The sequence below is a fragment of the Balaenoptera musculus genome, chromosome 1 (genome assembly GCF_009873245.2).
Source record: "Balaenoptera musculus isolate JJ_BM4_2016_0621 chromosome 1, mBalMus1.pri.v3, whole genome shotgun sequence".
NCBI lineage: Eukaryota > Metazoa > Chordata > Mammalia > Artiodactyla > Balaenopteridae > Balaenoptera > Balaenoptera musculus.
The window spans coordinates 96086552-96106479 of NC_045785.1; the positions used below are offsets into that span (position 1 = coordinate 96086552).

The 19928-nt window shown below is 43.6% G+C and overlaps 1 protein-coding gene across 1 annotated transcript in view; it reads left to right on the forward strand.

Annotated features, from left to right (window-relative positions):
* SYPL2 (synaptophysin like 2) overlaps positions 1–19928 on the forward strand; it is a 41427-nt gene that overhangs the window by 17529 nt on the left and 3970 nt on the right. The window contains exons 2-6 of the mRNA XM_036827767.1: positions 10126–10382; positions 10542–10616; positions 17213–17337; positions 18399–18600; positions 19540–19731. Coding sequence (XP_036683662.1) covers positions 10126–10382; positions 10542–10616; positions 17213–17337; positions 18399–18600; positions 19540–19731 — 851 coding nt within the window. The remainder of the gene's footprint in view (positions 1–10125; positions 10383–10541; positions 10617–17212; positions 17338–18398; positions 18601–19539; positions 19732–19928) is intronic.

Sequence of the window (19928 nt, forward strand, 5' to 3'; positions counted from 1 at the left end):
TAACAAACAGAGAATTCTACTCAAACTGACTTTAAAAAGTGAAGGGAATTTATTGGTGCACATTACCAAAAAAGTCCACAAGTAACATGGCTTCAAGCATGGCTTGACCCAGCAACTCAAATAATGTGACCAGGACCTGGTTTTTCTCTCCTAGTTTTTCCTGAGACTGGCTTCATCTTCAGCAAACTCTCCCTTCCTGGTGCAGGATGGCTGCCAATAGTTCCTGAAGCTATGTGCACGTGGATTTACATCCAATTAAGAGAGAGATTTTTATTCATTCAAATAGATGTTCAAGAATTGAGTATAACTGGCCTAAATTGGGTCATATTCCCATCCTTGAATGATTATGACCAGAAATAGTGCCATAAGTCAATCAGAACCTACTTCTAAAACCAGAGGTGGGATTTATCTTACTTAAACCATTTGGTCATAAATGGCTTGCCTTATACAAAATCTGGGTGCTACTGTTGGAAAAATGGGGAAATAAATACTGTGGAAGCAATCAGTAATGGAACAGTGTTCAGTTGATATTTATTTAATTGACATCTCATTTTGAAAATTAGCTGCATTCTGGAAAACAATCCCAGATTCCTTTAGTTCTTAAATTCTACACTTAAGGGTTGTTCTGTCTGTACTCCAGGTGGCTTAGATATCCTGTGAGGTTCTCTTTACAACCTAATGATTTGCTGGTACAATCCCAAATGAGAGAAATACAGCTTATCAGATTATGGTACAACTCATCTTCTCCAGAGATCATTTATGTGACAACTTAATTATTCAGAGAATAAAACCCTAAGAGGTGCCCACACTTAAAGAGCTGACAGAAAATGATTCTGCAGAAGAACATCTCCATGCCCTCAGCTCTGAAAAATCACTTGAAACTACTGAAAGAGATGTCACAAAGTTTACATACCAGAGTTCATGGACTTTATTTATGGGAAACATTCTTCGATCCTCTCTTAGAGCCAATTTGCCATGATTCTAGGTGCAGTTATCTGATGTAATGATGTTTGTTATCTGATGTAATGATCATCTTTGTTTTTGCTTGTTCACTATCTAGTCTTTCTTATTTAGGCAAAAGCACCCTGATTTTCCTTTGGGGAAACTAGTTCTCTCTAACTTTCAGTTTTGTGGTTTTGATAGGACTGATACTACCCACAAGGTCCAAGAATGAGTACAGCGATCTGGGCAGTCCCTTGGCCACACCGTGACTGATTCTGAAATGGGAATGTGGCCCAACCTGGGCTATTGAGAGCCCTACCCAGAACTTCGCCTGCAACTCTTATGGGGTTGCTAGGTTGTTACGATGTTAAGACCAGACATGTTGTTGGGCTATCAAGGGGGAGAATCCAGCTGGAAAATGAAACCAACATAGGAAAGCAGAGGAGAGATAGACAGAGACAGAAGCAGAGAAAGAATCCAGTTCTGATGTTATCATTTGGGCCCCTGGAACGAGTCATGACTAAAACTCTTGGATGTTTCAGTTACAGGAGGCAACAAATTTCCTTTTCTGCTTAAGCCTGTTTGAGTCAGGTGTCTGCACTAAAGTAGTTTTAACTAATTCATCTGGTTTTCTGCAACAAGCAAATTGGAAGCAACAACAGAGGAGGGTTTTTGCTTGGAGGCATGTGAATTAGCAGCAGTTTCACTAATTTTTAAAAAATGTTATGAATTCTGCACACTTAATGAAATAAACTCCAGTATTTTGGTACTTGGTGCTGACACCAAAGGAAAGCAAAGGAAAACTACAAAATCCCTCTCTCTAATTAAAAAAAAAAAAAGAAAGAAAGAAAAACAGTTTGGGATCCAGATCATGACATCATATCTATCTTACAGCACAGGACAATGTTTGATAGTCCTGATGTGACATTCCCTATCTTTATACCTGTCATCAATGGTCTTTCACACTTAAAACCATCTTTGATTCCTCTCTTACAATACTAGAGCAAAATTATATATATATATATATATATATTTTTTTTTTTTTTTTTAATCAATCATATCATAGTTTCTCTCTGAGCTTGTTATTTATTTATTTATTTATTTATGGCTGTGTTGGGTCTTCGTTTCTGTGCGAGGGCTTTCTCTAATTGCGGCAAGTGGGGGCCTCTCTTCATCGCGGTGCGCGGGCCTCTCATTATCGCGGCCTCTCTTGTTGCGGAGCACAGGCTCCAGACGCGCAGGCTCAGTAATTGTGGCTCACGGGCCTAGTTGCTCTGAGGCATGTGGGATCTTCCCAGACCAGGGCTCGAACCCGTGTCCTCTGCATTGGCAGGCAGATTCTCAACCACTGCGCCACCAGGGAAGCCCCCAAAATTATATTTTTAATCTTTCTGCTTTAATTTCCTGCAAAGCCAAAATACTGGATTTTTTTACATGTTTAGAATTTATAAAGTTTTAAAAATATTAATGTAACTAAATATTATTTAACACATTTAAAAACAAAAATTGTAAGCAAATTACAAAATATCCTTCTGGCCACTACTGGCTCTGCTGCTTTCTGCAACTTCACTTCTCCTACCTCACACATATCCATACACATCATCTATGATGTAGCTGGTTAGGAAGAGCTTCTAGACTTTCCTGCCCAGTTTAGCAACCCATAGGGTTTTCAGGACTACTTCCTCTGATTGAAAATGATTTCTCTCCTGTGAGCCCAAAAGAGATGGCCCTAGCTGGGTCTGACTCTTCTCCATCCCCTATGGGGAGATTTCCTACTTCAAAGGCTCCTCCTGTCTAGTCCTCGCTCAGCATTTTTGCTGAGAGAGCGCAGTGGAGGATGAAGAAGTTTGGAAGAGGTAGGGAGTTACTGGAACTGGGTGGTAAGGAGGGGATGGGAGGGTTTATAGTGATAAATGGTAATGGTTTATGGTTAGTGATGAGGAGGAGGTTAGAGCAGGAGAAGGAAGGAGGGTTTGAAGAGGACCTAAGAAGAGTAAATAAAGCTGCCGACCGAGGTCTAAAATAATGGTATTACACCAATAAAAATACCTTACTTTCAGTGCTTAAAAATAGCACAGTATACGGGTACACTGGAATATAGAAAACAGTAATGCAGTCATGATTCCCTCTTCCCTGACCTTCAGTCAGAGTAGCCTCTAAATCTTGTTAATTCAATTTCAGAGACATGCCATTCCACCTAGAGATTCAACTTCCTGAAGTATTCTTGGCACAAACCTTGGAAGGCTCTGGTTCTGTTTTAAGAAGGAAAACCATGTACTTACATCACTTATACACACTGCTGCCAGATTAATAGTTCTGAAACACAGTTCTATCACATAGCAACTATTATTTATTGAATATTTGCTATGTGGCAGGCACCAGGCTCTCTTTATATTACCTTATTTAACCTTCATAACAGCCCTTCGTAGTAGATACTGTCATTAACCCCATTCTGTAGATAAGAAAATAGAAGCTTAGGAAAATTAAGTCTCTTGAAAAGGAAACATAGCTACTAAATGGCAGAACTAGGTTTGGAACTCAGATCTGTCTCACTCCGCTTGGGTCCTTAACCTCTATTCTTTATCACCTCTTCTGCTCAGAATCTGAGTGAGTAGTCAATAAAGTCTAAGGGCTTATCACTTACGGCCCTTACCCCCAACTGCCATTCCAATTTTATTTTCTACTATGGCCCTTCATACATCTGATTTTCAGGGCAAATAGAAGTATTTGCTGATCACCAATATCCCTCAGCAATACACACTTCCATGTCTTTGTTTATGGAGGAATGTTTTCTCTGTGTCACTGGTTCCAGAAAAAAATAGAAATATTTAAATCACTGTTTCACACAATAATTGTCATAGTTTTTATTTTCCATTACAATAACAGCCATTGATTTTTACATATATACATATATACACACACATATATATATTTGTTCCCTTAAAATAAACTATTTTCTTCTAAAGTATGTACAAAGATTAACTGTTTTGGAAATGTATTAGGCCTTTACAAATTGTTTATAAATCCAAATCCAACAGAATTAGGATTCCAAATAGTAGAAGTCATTTTACCAGAAGTCCAAAAAGTCTTTAGGGTCTCCCAAGATTATCTAAAATAAACACAGAAACAAAAAACTATTCAGGACAGAAATTTGGCAAGTGGTCAGTCTACTTTTGTAGGGTGCCTCTACTCCTAACAGGCATAATTTTAAAAAAAAAAAAAAAAACCTGCTGTGGAATAAATTTCATGGATTAAAAAAAATGCTGAGTGACGTTACCTTGAATGTACAGTCGATTTGGCCACAATACAGCTTCAACTTTTTAAAAAGCAGTAGCTCTCCAGAAAACAAAAAGAGAAGGGAACATTTTCCAACTCATTTTAGGAGGCTACCATTACCTTGATTGATAACAAAACCAAAGAGAGTCCAAAAAAGAAAACTACAAACCAATAGCCCTCATGAACATAGATGAAAAAAATCCTCAACAGGGGAATTCCCTGGCAGTCCAGTGGTTAGGACTCAGTGCTTCCACTGCATGGAGCCAGGTTCGATCCCTAGTCAGGGAACTAAGATCTTGCATGCCGCTCACTGGCATGGCCAAAAAAAAAGAAAGAAAATTCTCAACAGAATTTAAAAATTGAATTCAACAATATATAATATACACATATACATTATAGAATATATATATGTAAAGAATAACACATCATGACCAAAAATTCAAGGCTGACTGATTCAGTATTCAAAAATCAGTCAATAGACCCACAAAAATATAGTCATTTGATCTTTGACAAAGAAGCAAAGGCAATTCAGTGGAGAAAAAATAGGCTGTTCAACAAATGGTGCTGGAAGAACTGGACATCCACGTGCAAAAAAATGAATCTAGACACAAACTTTATACTCTGCACAAAAATTAACTCGAGATTATAGACCTAAATGTAAAATGCAAAACTATGAGACTTAGAAGATAACATAGGAGAAAATCTAGATGACTTTGGGTTTAGTGAGGTCATTTTAGATACAACACCGAAGGCATGACTCATGAAAGGAAAAATTGATGTCAGACTTCATTAAAATTTAAAACTTTAAAAAAAGTTTAAAACTTTTTTTAAAAGCTATGCAAAAAACACTGTCAAGAGAATGAGAAGACAAACCAAACACTGGGAGAAAAAAATTTGCAAAAGACATATCTGATAAAGTACTGTTATCCAAAATATACAAGGAACACTTAAAAGTCAACAATAAGAAAATGAACAACCTGATTTAAAAATGGGGAAAAGATCTGAACAGACACTTCACCAAAGAAGATATACAGATGGCAAGTAAGCATATGAATAGAGGCTCAACATAACATGTCATTAGGGAATTGCAAATTAAAACAGCAATGGGATACCACTATACACCTGTTAGAATGGCTAAAATCCAAAACACTGACAACACCAAATGCTGACAACGATGTGGAGCAACAGGAGCTCTCATTCATTGTTGATGGGGCTGCAAAATGGTACAACCACTTTGGAAGATAGTTTGGCAGTTTCTTATAAAACCAAACATACAATACGGCAATTGAACTGTATTTGCCCAAAGGAGTTGAAAATTTACATCCACACAAAAACCTGCACATGGACATTTATCGTAGCTTGATTCATAGCTGCCAAAACTTGGAAGCAATCAAGATATTCTTCAGTAGGTGAATGGATACACAAACTGTGACAATGGACTGTTATTATTCAGCGCTAAAAAGAAATGAGCTATCAAGTCATGAAAAGACATAGAGGAAACTTATGTATTATTATATATATTTCACTTATATTACTAAGTGAGAGAAGCCAATCTGAAAAGGCTACATAATGAATGATTCCAACTGTATGATATTCTGGATAAAGCAAAAATAGGGAGGCAGGAAGATCAGTGGTTGGTTGCGGGTGGGGGGGGGAGGGAGGGATAAACAGATAAAACACAGGATATCTATAGGGTAGTGAAATTATTCTGCATGATACTATAAGAGTGAATACATGTCATTATACATTTGTCAAAATCCATAGACTATATAATACAAAGAGTAAACACTAATGTAAACTATGGACTTTGGTTGATAATGATGTGTCAGTGTTGACTTATTGATTGTTACAAATAAATGTACCATACTGATTCGGGATGTTGATGATGGGAGAGGCTGCGTGCAGGGAGGGGATAGGGAGGTGGGAATTCTCTGCACTTTCTGCTCAATTTTACTGTGAACCTAAAACTGCTCTAAAAATAAAGTGTATGTATGTATGTATATATGTGTGTATATATATATGTACGTATGTGTGTGTATACATACGCTTTATTTTAAAATTATATATATTTTTATAAATGTATTTATATATCCTTTTAATATTCTAAAAAATATATCAGTGTAATCTACCATACTTGTCATAATTGTCCAAAGAAGAAAAAATACCTTATCATTATCAATTGATGCAGAAAAAGCATTTGACAAAATTCAACATCCATCCATGGTTAAAAACTCTCAGCAAACTAGAAATAGAAAGGGACTTCGGACTTCCCTGGTGGCACAGTGGTTAAGAATCCGCCTGCCAACGCAGGGGACACGGGTTCAATCCCTGGTCCAGGAAGATCCCACATGCTATGGAGCAGCTAAGCCTGTGTGCCACAACTACTGAGCCTGCGCTCTAGAGCCTGCAAGCCACAACTACTGAGCCCACGTGCCACAACTACTGAATCCCGTGTGCCTAGAGCCCGTGCTCCACAACAAGAGAAGCAACCACAGTGAGAAGCCCACGCACCGCAACGAAGAGTAGCCCCCGCTCACTGCAACTAGAGAAAGCCCGTGCGCAGCAACGATGACCCAACACAGCCCAAAATAAATGAATAAATTAATTTAAAAAAAGAAAAAAAGAAAGGAACTTCCATAAGCTGATAAAGGGCATCTATAAAAAACCTAGAGCTAATGTCATACGAAATGGTGAAAAGCTGAATACTTTCCCCTAAGATCAGGAAAAATGCAATGATGTCCACTGTCACCACTTCTATTCAACATCATACTGAAAGTCCTAGCCAGTGCAATAAGGCAAGGAAAATAAATAAAAGGCATACAGGTTATAAAGGAAGAAGTAAAACGTTCCCTATTTGCAAACAATGTAATTGTCTACATAGAAAATCCCAAGGAACCTACAAAAAACTCATGGAACTAAAATGTGAGTTTAGAAAGGTCACAGGATACAAGGTCAACAGAAAAAAATCATATTTCTACATACTAACAATTGTCAAAAGGAAATTTAAGTTTTAAATTATATAATTTATAATGGCTCCCCCCCAATTAAATTCTCGGGAATAAATCTACCAAAACATGTACATGATCTGTATGCTTAAAACTTCAAATGCTGATGAAAGAAATCAAAGACCTAAATTAATGGAGAGGCATGCCACGTTTATGGATTGGAAAATGCAACATGGAAATGATGTCAGTTTTGCCTAAATTGATCTGTAGATTTAATGCAATTCTAATCAAAATCCCAGCAGAATTTTTTGAAGATATGGACAACCTGATCTTAAAATTTATTTTGAAAGGCAAAGGAACTAGAATAGCTAAAACAATTTTGAAGAAGATGACTAAAGTTGGAGGAATTATATCACCCTATTTTAAGATTTACTTTAAAGCTACAGTTTCCAACACAGTGTGGTATTGGCAAAGGCATAGATACATAGATTAGACAGACAGTCCAGAAATAGACTTACGCAAATATGGCCAACTGATTTTTTTACAAAAGTGCAAAAGCAATTAAATGGAGAATGAATAGTCTTTTCAAAAAATGTTGTTAGAACATTTGGACGTCTACATGCCAAGAAAGAGAGAGAGGAGAAGGAGGGAGGAAGGAAGGAAGAAAGAACCTTGACCTAAATTTCATACCTTATGCAAAAAATAACTCAAAAATATCTAAATGGAAAGCATAAACTATAAACATTTAGGATAGAACATAGGAGAAAATACATGTGACCTAGGGTTAGGCAAAGAGTTCTCAGACATGATGCCAAAATCATGATCCATTTTTTAAAAAAGATGAATTAGACTTCACAAAAATGTAAAATTTTGCTCTGCAAAAGACACTTAAAAGAACAAAAAGACAAACTACAGACTGGAGAAAATATTAGCAAATCACATATCCAACAAAGGACTTGCATTCAGAATATATAAAGAATTCTCAGAACTCAATTGTAAGAAACAACCCAACTAAAAAATGGGCAAGGGACTTGAACAGACACTTAACCAAAGAAGATACACAGATGGCAAATAAGCACATACACAATGTTCAACATCGTTAACTATTGGTGATGCAAATTAAAATGGCAATAAGGTACCACCACGTACCTTTTAGAATGCCAAAAAAACTCTGACAATACCAAGTTCTAGAGAAGACTCAAAGCACCTGGAATACATTGTTGGTGAGAAAGCAAAATGATAAGCCCACTCTGGAAAACAGTTTGGTAGTTTCATATAAAGTTAGACATATAATCTAGAAATTCTACTTCTTGGTATTTATCCTAGAAATAAAGACTTACTTCACTCAAAAACCTGTACAAAAAATGTTTTTTTTAGCAGCTCTACTCATAATAGTAAAAAAATAAAATGGAAATAACCCAAATGTATTTTGGCAGGTGAATAAACAGTGATGGATCATATTTTGTAATAGGATGGAATACTACACACACAGGGGTTCAATTTTATATGCCATTTTAATTTTGTTTTTAAGGAATAGATTTGAGACAAATGAGGAAGAGTGTTAAAATTTAACAAGGCTGGTTGGTGGGTGTGTGGATTTTGCTGTGTTATTCTGATTCTTTTCTGCTTGTGTTGTATTCTGTATGCATATTGTTGTCGACATTGGTAATGAGTAGATTATTTCATATTTGTGTAGTGTGGGCATTTACATACCTCACACCACTTAAGCCTCATGATCACTTTATGAAATAAGGACAGAAATTATTATCCCTATTCCACAGAAAAGGAATCTGAAGTGGATTGGGGACTCAGTAGTTCCTTGTTTAGCCTAGATTTGCATGGAAGTCCACTGGAGAAGTTCCCTTCAAGCCCAGGTGACTTGACCCCAGTCACTCCCCCGACCCCAACCTTGGAAGGCACTTACTTAGTGGGGGAACGAATTATATTAATAATAGCTAAATGTTCAAAAAACCGTCATTCTGAAGTACCAGAAGGGGCCTCCAGGAATGATTCCCAGGCGATGGATACACATTTACAAGTCAATTCTTAGGAGGTGAAGGCAGGTTCTTTGGCTACCTCCCACTGGCTCACTCAGTGACCTTGGGCAAATCACTTAACCTTTCACTACTTACATTTACACTCTGGTAAACCGAATGTGTAATATTCATCATTACTCATTCAGGCTCCTGCGGAACACATCTTGAAAATTAGGGACCGATTTACAGTGGATCATATGCAACAACGTCAACTTTTCAACACAAAGTACATCTTCTTAGCCAACCTCCCTCCCCCCGCCCCCCGCCATTCCTCAAAGAATATTTTCACTCTCATTTAAATGGCGAGGGCTATTTTAAAGGAGATTGAGTTTATACTTTTAAATGATCCATAACTTTTAAATCACTAACGTAAGAATGCTTTTGGTGTTAACAAATTAAAGCAACACCTAACTAGACAGAACAGTAAGTAAGTTACATTCTATTGCCTTTTTCGTCTGTACTGGCTCTTGAAGATTTTGGAAGCAAGCAGTTTGTTAACCGTAAGTTTTAGAACTTTATTTCAGCCCTGATAATGACTTTATGAGAATCCTTTAGGTTCTGAGTATTATGGTGTGAAAGAAGAAAAAATGGCACAGAGCAGCTCCAAATCCAGGAAAATTGGTAAAGATAAACTAGGAGCCGATGATTGCCAGCGCGCCAGGCTGGTTCCCGACTTTGGCTATGGGTCGGGGCGGCTGTGATGTCTCGCTTGGGACTGGCCCTGGAGGCTCCTGGCAAGGAACCTGAGCCCCCTCGCGGCCGAACTGCCCGCAGAGGCCACAGGTCCCTTTAAGGCGTCCTGCGGGCAGGACCCGGGAGCTAAGGGGGCGGGAGGAGGGTTCTCAAGCGCACGCCACGTGACTCTATTGCCAAGTTCGTTCGCGAGTTTGACAGAAGTTTGAATTGGACTCGGGGGTTTTCTGCAGCCAGCGGGGCAGAGCGGCGGCCGAGGCCTCGGCGAGCGCGAGCAGCAGCGCCCCCGCGACCCACCCAGGCAGCCTGGATCCCGGGCCGCGGACGGCCGCTCGCGCTTCGGTACAGCTCGCTTCCCCCGCCGCGGGTCACCAGCCCCGAGCCCCACCGCGGTCCCCGCGGACCGCGCGCCGCGCCCCGGCCCCGCCGCGCCAGCATGTCCTCGACGGAGAGCTCCAGTCGCACGGCGGACAAGTCACCGCGCCAGCAGGTACTCCCTGCACGCCCTGGGGCTCTCTCGCCGCCCCTTCTCCACCTGGGTGTCGGGCCGACCCTTATTATGCCCTCTCTCCCGGGTGTGAATGGGAGGAAGAGGGCCAGCTCTTTCCTGGATCCCCCACGGCCCTGACCCCGGGCCCTGTCTCCGCAGGTGGACCGCCTGCTCGTGAGGCTGCGCTGGAGGCGGCTGGAGGAGCCGCTGGGCTTCATCAAAGTTCTCCAGTGGGTGAGTCGCTGCCCCAGACGAGGGCTATTTCGGGAGCCTGGGCTGTGACGCTGACCCGAGCAATGTGGCCGAAGTGGGGGGCGGGGAGGTGCTGCGGCCGGCCCCGGAGGAAGGGTGGGGGGCGGCGACAGGTGGGCGGGGGAGGGGCGGGCTAGGGCTGCTTCTCCAGCACTTGGTGGCAGGAGGGTGAGGAACGAAGCATGCGGAGCCCCGGATTCGGTCCTTCTATGTGCAAGGAGTCTTTGCCCAGGGCGCTCACATTTCACCCGGGCGAGAGGACCCGGGTGTAACCTTTCCAGAACTCTGATCCTGCACATACCACTCCTCGGTGGCGGGAGGGGCGAAGAGGACAAGTGGGAATGAGGAAAGCTGCGGAGGGCAGAGGACGGAAGGAGGCAGGCGATGGAAACCATCCTGTCCCCAAACCCACCAGGACCTGACTGATCCTGGAGGTGGACTCATGGGACAGGGTCCTGGCTGGCGGCTGTCCTGTTGAGGTCACTAGAGTAATCTGCGTTCCTGTAACTGCATGAGGGAGTGGATGAATGAATGAATGGAGTTCATGGCTCTAGGATTACATAAAAGAAAAAATAGTAAGACAGAATAAAAATCAGCCAAAATGTGGCTTGTAGAATAAGATAGAATATTGAGCTGGAAAGCTGGGGCCCTGGGTTCTAGACCTGGACCTGCCTTTTCTATCTACTTGACCTTGGACAAATCTCTTCTTTGGACTTCAGTTTCCATATTAATCAAATGTTCAGACCATCCCTAGGGTCCCTTTCTGCTCTAAATGGGTTGGCATGCTAGAACATTGCCCTTGGTTAGACTTATCCTGTGACCTTGAAGAAATCATTTGCCCAGGGCCTCAGTTTCCCCTGTAGTGGTATAGGGGAAATACCATCTTCTCCTGCCTCACTGGTACTTTGAGACATTAGCATGTTCTCTGTCCTTCGCGGTGCCCAAGGCCTCCTGGGTATAAACTAGGAATGTGGACAGGTGCAGTCACTCTTTCAAATCATAAAGACTTTTCGGGAGCAGTTATTGCACTATCACAGAAGAGATTTAAGTTAGACAATCCACACACCAAATGGTGTGTGAATAACTTAATTAACGTGCTTTCAGCACAGAATTCAGCTAGGGAATAAGTTACCATTAATACTAAGGAGGACTGAGTTCTAAAGGGCTTTTAACTCACTGGAGACAGGAGTTAGCACTGTGTCGCTGATTCTTAAATCATCCTTTGGATGAGAATCATCAGATCTGGAATTCGGGGGCAATAGTGCATTTGGGGTTACCTCTGGATATCTGAGACCCTGACTGGGGCTACAGGCCAGCATGCGGAGCTCCCACGTGCAAACTCTGGGACCTGTTGGGGACTTTCCACTCTCTCTACTGCCTCAAGAGCGGTTGGAACGACTGCTGACTGAGCTCTTTCACCTCCCCCCCCCCCAACTTCCCTGCCATGACCCACCACTTGAGTACTTGAGGGGGCCATAGACGAATAATATTAAGGCTCCACGCGTCTACCATCCAGAACTAGGGATCCGTTATGAGTGGTCCAGAGGAGCAGAACCAGAAATGTAAGGGTACAATTTTATCATTAAACTAGACAAATGGATCTAAGGGAAATTTGAGAAAGGCTGTCAAGGGATGAGGGAAACAATGAGGTTATTAGACCATGGAATCATCCTCCATAGGAGGGATTCTGAAAAGCTTCCTTCTTCAACCTTTCTATCCTTTTCCCAACCCTCCCCCAACCAATACCCACAACATTTCTATAAGGCTGCACAAAGCAATGCCTAGTCTCCTCCCACAGTCAGTACTGATCCCTAAGAATTAAGACCTGTTTGACTTTTAAGATCTTCAACTTCTTAGAGAGGGAGTTATGCCTTTCTCTCATAATACTCAATCCGAGAGTCCAGGGCTAGGCTCTGCACTCAGCCTTCATTCGAAGGGTAGCATCATAAAGAGACATGATTTGCTTTTACTGCCATCCTGGTATCCTGAATTCAGAGTGAGTTTCACTTGCCCTGAGTCTCTGCAGGTGAACACAGGAACCAGCACCAGGAACCAGCACCAAAATGACAGTGAAAATGTCGTTTGGGACTTTTTGTATATTTCCTGCTTGGAGGGATCAAATACTCCAGTCTGGAAAAGGGGGAAAAAACCACACACAAACCTGCAGTTATTGTAATGATAATTGAAAACTTTGTTGTCACTATTACAAAAAGCAAAGGTTTTACTGGAATCCTGGTGAGATAAAAGTAATGTTATTCTTTTATTAGTGAGGAGCTTAGCTTAGGGTATCTCTTTAAAATTTAAAGATTAACTAATCTCACCTCAATTGCAGTTCTTGGGTCTCACTAAGTCTACACTAAGCTAGGAAAATAACAGGGGCATATACCAATTATTGGAGAACTAGTTTTTCTCTGCTTTCTAGCTATGGGACCTAGGGTAAGTGATGAAATCTTCATGGGTGTCAGTTTCTTATCTGTAGATGAGGGTAAGATCTATCTCATGAGCTCACTGGGAGGATTACAGGAGCTAATATCTGTAAAGCATTAGAGCATTCAGGAAGACCATGGTGAGCCTGGCAGTCCAGGAGGTATTCAGCAAGTGTTGGTTCCCAAACCTCTCCTTCTCCCTAACTTTCCCCCTTATGCAGACTGTCAGCTGGACTTGTCCTTTGGTGAGATTATTCAGGTGTCACTGCCAAATCCTCACTTTGAGGGTAAGGTACGAATCTCCTGGATTACTCAGTTACTGTATCGATAATGTCACGTTACCTTTAACTTGGTGTGCCCTTGATCAGTAATTCACCTCTGAAGTGCCAAAGTCACTTATTTGGCCCTGGGGTCTCTGTAATGAAAATAAGGTATTTCCATAAATGTGGGGAATTCGAAAGTACACCATCAGAGTCCATAAAAACCAGTGAGATGATTGTGGGAATAGGATTTGGGGGAGAACTTGTCTTCCTTGTGCCCTGCACTAAGTGGAAATGTTAGTGTTCTCAGGACTGACAAAGGATTATCACCAAAAAGCAAGTCAGCACCAAAATGGAGCCTCATCCTTAAAGTAGCAAGGTTATTCTGACATCTTTCCAAAAGAGATGCAGAGGGAGGAGGAGGAGGAGGAAGAGGAGGAGGAGGGTGGCAGTGTATGACCACTGCTGTTCCCCGCAATGCAGGTCCATGAGGAGGAAGGCTGGTTGGTACCAGAGCTCTGGAGTTGCCCCTTGTCTTAGGGTCTCCATGTCTTCTTGGCTCCTGTTCTTTATGACCAGCTTGTTTGGCTCAGAACCTTGTGCTTGGTGACAGGGGTGGTTTCTGTTCTTCCCCACTCTTCCCTGTGGCTCAGTCACCTGGCACAGTTAAGGAAGAAAGCATATCTGATACAGAAAGGTAGAGGGGGCTGGGAAAGCGTGTCTTTCTCTGCTCCTGCATCCCAGGTGCAGAGCTACTTCCTCTCTCTTTGCAATCCTCCCTGCACACAGTAGAGGTCTTTTTCAGCCTTTATAACTCTGTGATGCAGGGTTTTGTTTTGGTTTTTATTTGAGCATGACTCTCTCCTTTCTGGATGCAAAGTCTTGAGAGCAGGCACCAGGTCTTATTCAACTTAGATTCTGCAGCACCTGGCATGAAGTAGATGCTCGATAACTCTTTGTTGATTAATGAATGGGTGACATAGAAAGAGCACTGAACCGGGAATCAGGAGTTGTGAATTCTAAGCCTGGCTCTCACATTGGCTAAATGTGACCTTGGGAAAGTCACTTAATCTTTTGGGACTTCAGTTTCCACCTCTATGAAATGAGACTATTGTGCTTGATAATCTCTGAGATCCTTTTTGCTCTGCTGCTCTGTGAACCTGTGAGATTTTCCTGAGATTTCTCCATCCGTTCACTTGCATAGCCAACTGTCATCTGTTATCTGACACCATCTGACTGTGTTATGTTCAGATTTAATCATATATTCTGGTTAATAAAGTTATATAAGGTGTTTAGAGGCTCCCGACTTTCAAAGAATCAGAATAGAAGAGAATACAGTTAATACTAAAGTTACTAGGGGTATATTTTGCCCAGAGAGGAATCGTAAAGCAGGGTTCAGGATTTTCAGAAGCTCAAGGTTGTCATCTGGACATAGCAGAACTTTCCGCAATGATGGAAAAGCTCTATAATCTGTGTTGTCCAGTATGGAACCTGCTAGTCACATGTGCCTAGGGAGCACTTGAAATGTGGCCAGTGTGGCTGAGCAACTGAATTTTAAATGTTATTTAATTTTAATTAATTTAAATGTAAATAGCCACACTTGGCTAGTGGCTACCATTGTGGACAGTGCAGCTCTAGAGTAGGAGCTCCATGAAGACAGAGGTTTTTTTTTCTCTTTTGTTCACTAATAAATCATATCGCCTAGAACAATGCCTGGTACATAGTAGATGCTCAGTAAATGACATCTTTCTGTAGATGGTCAGGAGTGCCAGTCAAGAGAGTGCTGGTAAAAAGCAGGCTCCATAACTAACTGTTCATTGCCCCAAGTTAGGAGAACCTACTTTTGGGGGGAACCTATTACAGAGCCACTCACTGGCTAACTGCCAACAGTAAAAAGATATCCAACTGTCTGCCCTTCCCAGAATGTAACGCCTTAATTGTGTCCAGTTCTGGACACCAGAAGCTAAGAGGAACAAAGAAACTTCCAAGAGGAATCAGAGAACTGACAAGAAACAGAGCTGACAAGATTGGAGAATTCTTACGAGGACGAGCTAGAGAAGTTCCGCTGTTATGCCAGGGAGGCAACTTGGAGTATGTAAAGGATAATGGTGCAGAGGCTTTGAGTAACTTCTCTCCAGGCCTGTCAAGAAGATGAGCAAGCAGGGCTCTACTGCAGCCTCTGTAATTTAAGTCAGATCAGGAGGTTAATCAGACATTGGAGAGAGGTTATACTGTCTCCTTTCCTGGATGATTTTTAAGATGGAGACAATTGTCATTTGTTTGAACTAAACCTCCTAGAAACAGAGAGGTACCCATTATGACCTTTAGAGAGGGGTCAGTGGCTCCAGCATAAAGAAGATCTGCCAGGCCAGGCGATGCAAGGTGGGGCAGTGGCACCGGACACCACCCAGGGACAGAGCACAGCTGCTGGCAAGCCCAGCCAAGAGCACACTGATAGCGTTACCCTTGGAGAGTGAGAGAATCATAGAGTTGGAAAAGGCCTTTGGATTCCTGCTCCAAACCCCTCATTTTACAGAGGAGGAAACTGAGACTCAGAGAGCAGAATGACTTATTAGAGGTCACCCTGCCAGTTAGTGACAGGGCCAGGACTAGGACCTGGATTTCCAGACTCCTGATCGAGGTCTCTTCACTCCACAACACTATCAAGCATTAGCAAAATAATGTGAACACAACTCTATTCTATAAACACTGGATGCAGGACTGGGATGTGAATTAGCTGTCTTCTAGGTGCTTAATATCCAAGATACCACATCGCAAAGAAACATACAAAAAGTGAACAATTAACAGAATAAGCTCACTGCTTAATACAAATGATTACATCGTGCACAAGCCAATGGTAAGTGCACAGGAAACGAGGCCTGAACAGATGATGTGGGAGGATCAGAGACTCCAATTTCTCACCTCCTTCTAACCAAAGTGTGTATCCTCAGAAAGAAATTAGAAAATCATAGGATGAGGGAATTTCATGTCACTCAAGGCAGGACGTTTAGTAAAATGTGATGAAAGGTGAAGAGGAAAACAATTCAAGTGATCTGAAACGCCTCTGGATCTTAACACTGAAAAATGGCAGCAGCAACGGATTATAAAGGGAAACACCACTGGGGAAAAAGCAGAGGCTGATAAGGCAAGTTGAGGATACTTTTCTCTGGGCTTGAGACAGGACTTCCAGCATCAATGCAGCCAGCACAGTTGCCAAAGGAAAGGTGCCTTTGGGGGAGAGGAGTTAGCTGGCAGTACCATGGGACAGCAGCCGGGCCCCTGCCCCCTTGGCCCCTCGGAAGGCTTGGCAGAGGTTGTCCCCTCCAGCGATACCTCCACTGAGGCAGGAAGCCATTCATTGGAAGTTAGCAAGAAGGTAATGGCAAGATTCAGTGACGGCTTCAAAGGAGAAATGGAAAGAGTTCCATGCACTCCTGATCTAGATTGGTGCAGGGAAATCTATTTCTAGGGTGCCTCTCCCTTGGGGAGGAAATTCAAGTCCAACTTTGAGATAGAAGTTTCCAAAGCCTAAATTGCTTTGTGTTAGTCATCATCTTAAGGAGGCTACCTGTGGTCTCCAGTGTCACATCCAATGGGGAGACCTGGAAACTGCCCAGTTCTCCCTCTTCATCTCCCTCCCAGGTACCAGTCAAAGTCAACCTTATTCATTTGGCTATTTGGTCCAGCACGCTGTGCAGTGAACACAGCACCCTGAGGCTGGGAGACCAAAGGAAGCCATGGGTCCCTGGCCAGGAGGGACTTGATTAAAGGGACTTCTGGCCCCTCCCCCTGCCATATCTGCACCGGCTGAGAGTCAGAGGGTGGTTCTGAAGGGATAGACCTTGGCCAGCTGAGACCTTCTGACTCTCAGAGGGGCTTCACTCTCCCTCAGCTCTTTGCTATTTTCGCCTTCGGGTCCTGCGGCTCCTACAGTGGGGAAACAGGAGCAACGGTTCGCTGCAACAACGAAGCCAAGGACGTGAGCGCCATCATTGTTTCGTTCGGCTATCCCTTCAGGTGAGCAGGAGTTGATTCTGACCCCGCATAGCCTCTCTCACTAGATTGGCAGGACCTGCTTGGTCTCTTTCTCCTCCAGAAACCTAAAGACCTTTTGTTGTGTGCAACTCCAGTTTCAGATAGAATTACAAGGCTCAGGTCCTTCCTGCCCTTTAGGAATTTCAGACACACTGGCCAGAGAAAAATATAAGGGAAATTCAAATAGATCCTTGTTATAATAATGTTGCAGTCCATGGATAACCAATAGCAGGTAACAACAGCTCCTACAGAAAGAACCCATGCAGTGTGGGGTGGAGGCTCCTCGACCCTCAGCAGCCTCCTCCCTGCCTTGAAGGTAAGGAAGCTTGTCAGTACTCAGATCCTAAAGAGCTGATGGGGGATGCTCACCCGTACCACCAGAATACAGGGAGGTATACCTTGACCAGGAGGTAGAAGACAATACTCTTTCCTGAGTGTTTGGGAGCTTAGAGAAGGGAGAGCCCAAGTGTTCAGAGGGGAATGGGGAAAGGGTTCAGCTTTTCAGAAATTTCTAGTAGCAGCAGCCAAGTTAGATTAGCTGTCTCTTGTTCATAATAGGGTATTTGTTTTTCTCTCTCGAGCTTGTCCAGTGTAGTCTCATTGAGGGACCCAAATAAAGCCTGAGAATGGGTGATTCCAATCTTAACTTGGCCACTGTGGACCTGTGCTTTCCCAGGGACAGAATGAAGCTGATTTTCCTGGTGGTTTGGCTACCAGAAATAGATGAACTATATATACTGTGTTTACGATCTAAAGGGTCGTGGAGATACTTGGAAATACAGGGTCACTGTATCTGGGCAGGGTGGATGAGTGTGGGGTGGTGGCTGAGAGGGAGGTAGAGTTTGACCAGAATTCCAGGGAAATTCCTGTCCTGACTGCAAGGTTCCCTCCAGAAACTTTCCTCCCTACCTGCCCCTTTCTTGGTTCTGTAAGAGTCCTTGGGTGAGAACTAGTGCAGGACTGCTCCTGGGGCAGGGGAAGCCCACTGCCTCCACAGGGAGAGGATCGCCCTGAGCTCAGGGTGGGCTCCGTGCCACCTGCAGGTTGAACCGGGTCCAGTATGAGATGCCCCTCTGCGACGATGAATCCACCTCCATGACCATGCATCTCATGGGGGACTTCTCTGCCCCTGCTGAGTTCTTCGTGACCCTGGGCATCTTTTCCTTCTTCTACACCATAGCTGCACTCGTCCTCTACCTGCGTTTCCACAACATCTACACGGAGAACAGGCGCTTCCCCCTGGTGGTGAGTGGGCACAGCCAGGAGGGATGGGGTGGAGACACTGAGGAGACATACGTTCCCCGGCTGAGGACAAACATGGTGGCTTTCCTGGGTCCCTGACACTCGGATGTGAACCTCCTCAATCTCCCTGCCAGCTTTTTGCTGTTGGTCCCTTCGGGTGCTGGGGCTGCCACAGGTCCTCGGGCCAGTGGAAGGCCAATGTCCCAGGACTCTGCGTCTACCAACCTCCCATCGCTTGCTCTACTCAAAGTAGGCACAATAGCTTCAAGAAGCAGGCGCTGAAGTCTGATTGCTTGGGTTCAAATCCCAGCACTGTCCCTTACTAGCTGTGTGCTCTTGACAATTTCCTTAACCTCTCTAACTCTCAGTTTCCTCAACTATAAAATGGGAATAAAATAATAACTATCTAATAGTGTTTTGGAAGGATAAAGTGAACATGCATGTAAAATACCTGGTGTATAGTTAGCCTCCATAAGTGCTAGCTATTATTAATGTTACTTCCCCTTTACTTTCTCCTTATCCCAGGCATGCAAGGTGGAAAGGGTGCCTTAGGGGACCCCATTTGTCTCCTGCAGTCTGCCCTCACTCTGCCACCAGTTGTAACTGAGCAGCGGTGATCAAAGGAAAGGCTGGGCGTGGGGAGAGTATCAAGTTTAGGCCATGTGGGTTTGGGGATGACACTGACCAACAGATGCCTGGGCACATTGTTACCTGACCTCAGTTCTGAGGGCATGGGCAGGGGTAGCCCTGGCTGGCAGGATTCTCTCGGTGGCAGATTCCCTAGGATGATCTGAGTTCCCTGAAGCTCTAGGTGTTGGGTAGGATGGGAAGAGGCAGCTGTCCTGGGACCCCAGGATTCCAGTGCCTTATGGCGAGAGGAGAAGAAGTACAGAATCATGGAGGCCTTTCTGATTGCATTTCCTGTCCCTCTGCTCCTCCCAGGACTTCTGTGTGACTGTCTCCTTCACCTTTTTCTGGCTGGTAGCTGCAGCTGCCTGGGGCAAGGGCCTGACTGACATCAAGGGGGCCACACGACCATCCAGCCTGACAGCAGCCATGTCTGTGTGCCACGGAGAGGAGGCGGTGTGCAGTGCCGGGGCCACGCCCTCCATGGGACTGGCCAACATCTCCGTGGTGAGACCTGTGGCCACTGAAGGGGTCTGGGGAAGGCAGCACACTCCCAGCTGCCCAGGCCTGTCACAGCAGGGTCTGAGAGGAACAGAGAGGGTGTCTCCACAGCTGCCCTCCCCGGCCCTGGCAGCCAGTGCTTCCCCTCCACCTAATGCTGGCTGCTGGCCCCTGGCTGACCCTGAGGGACATTTGGGGAGGGG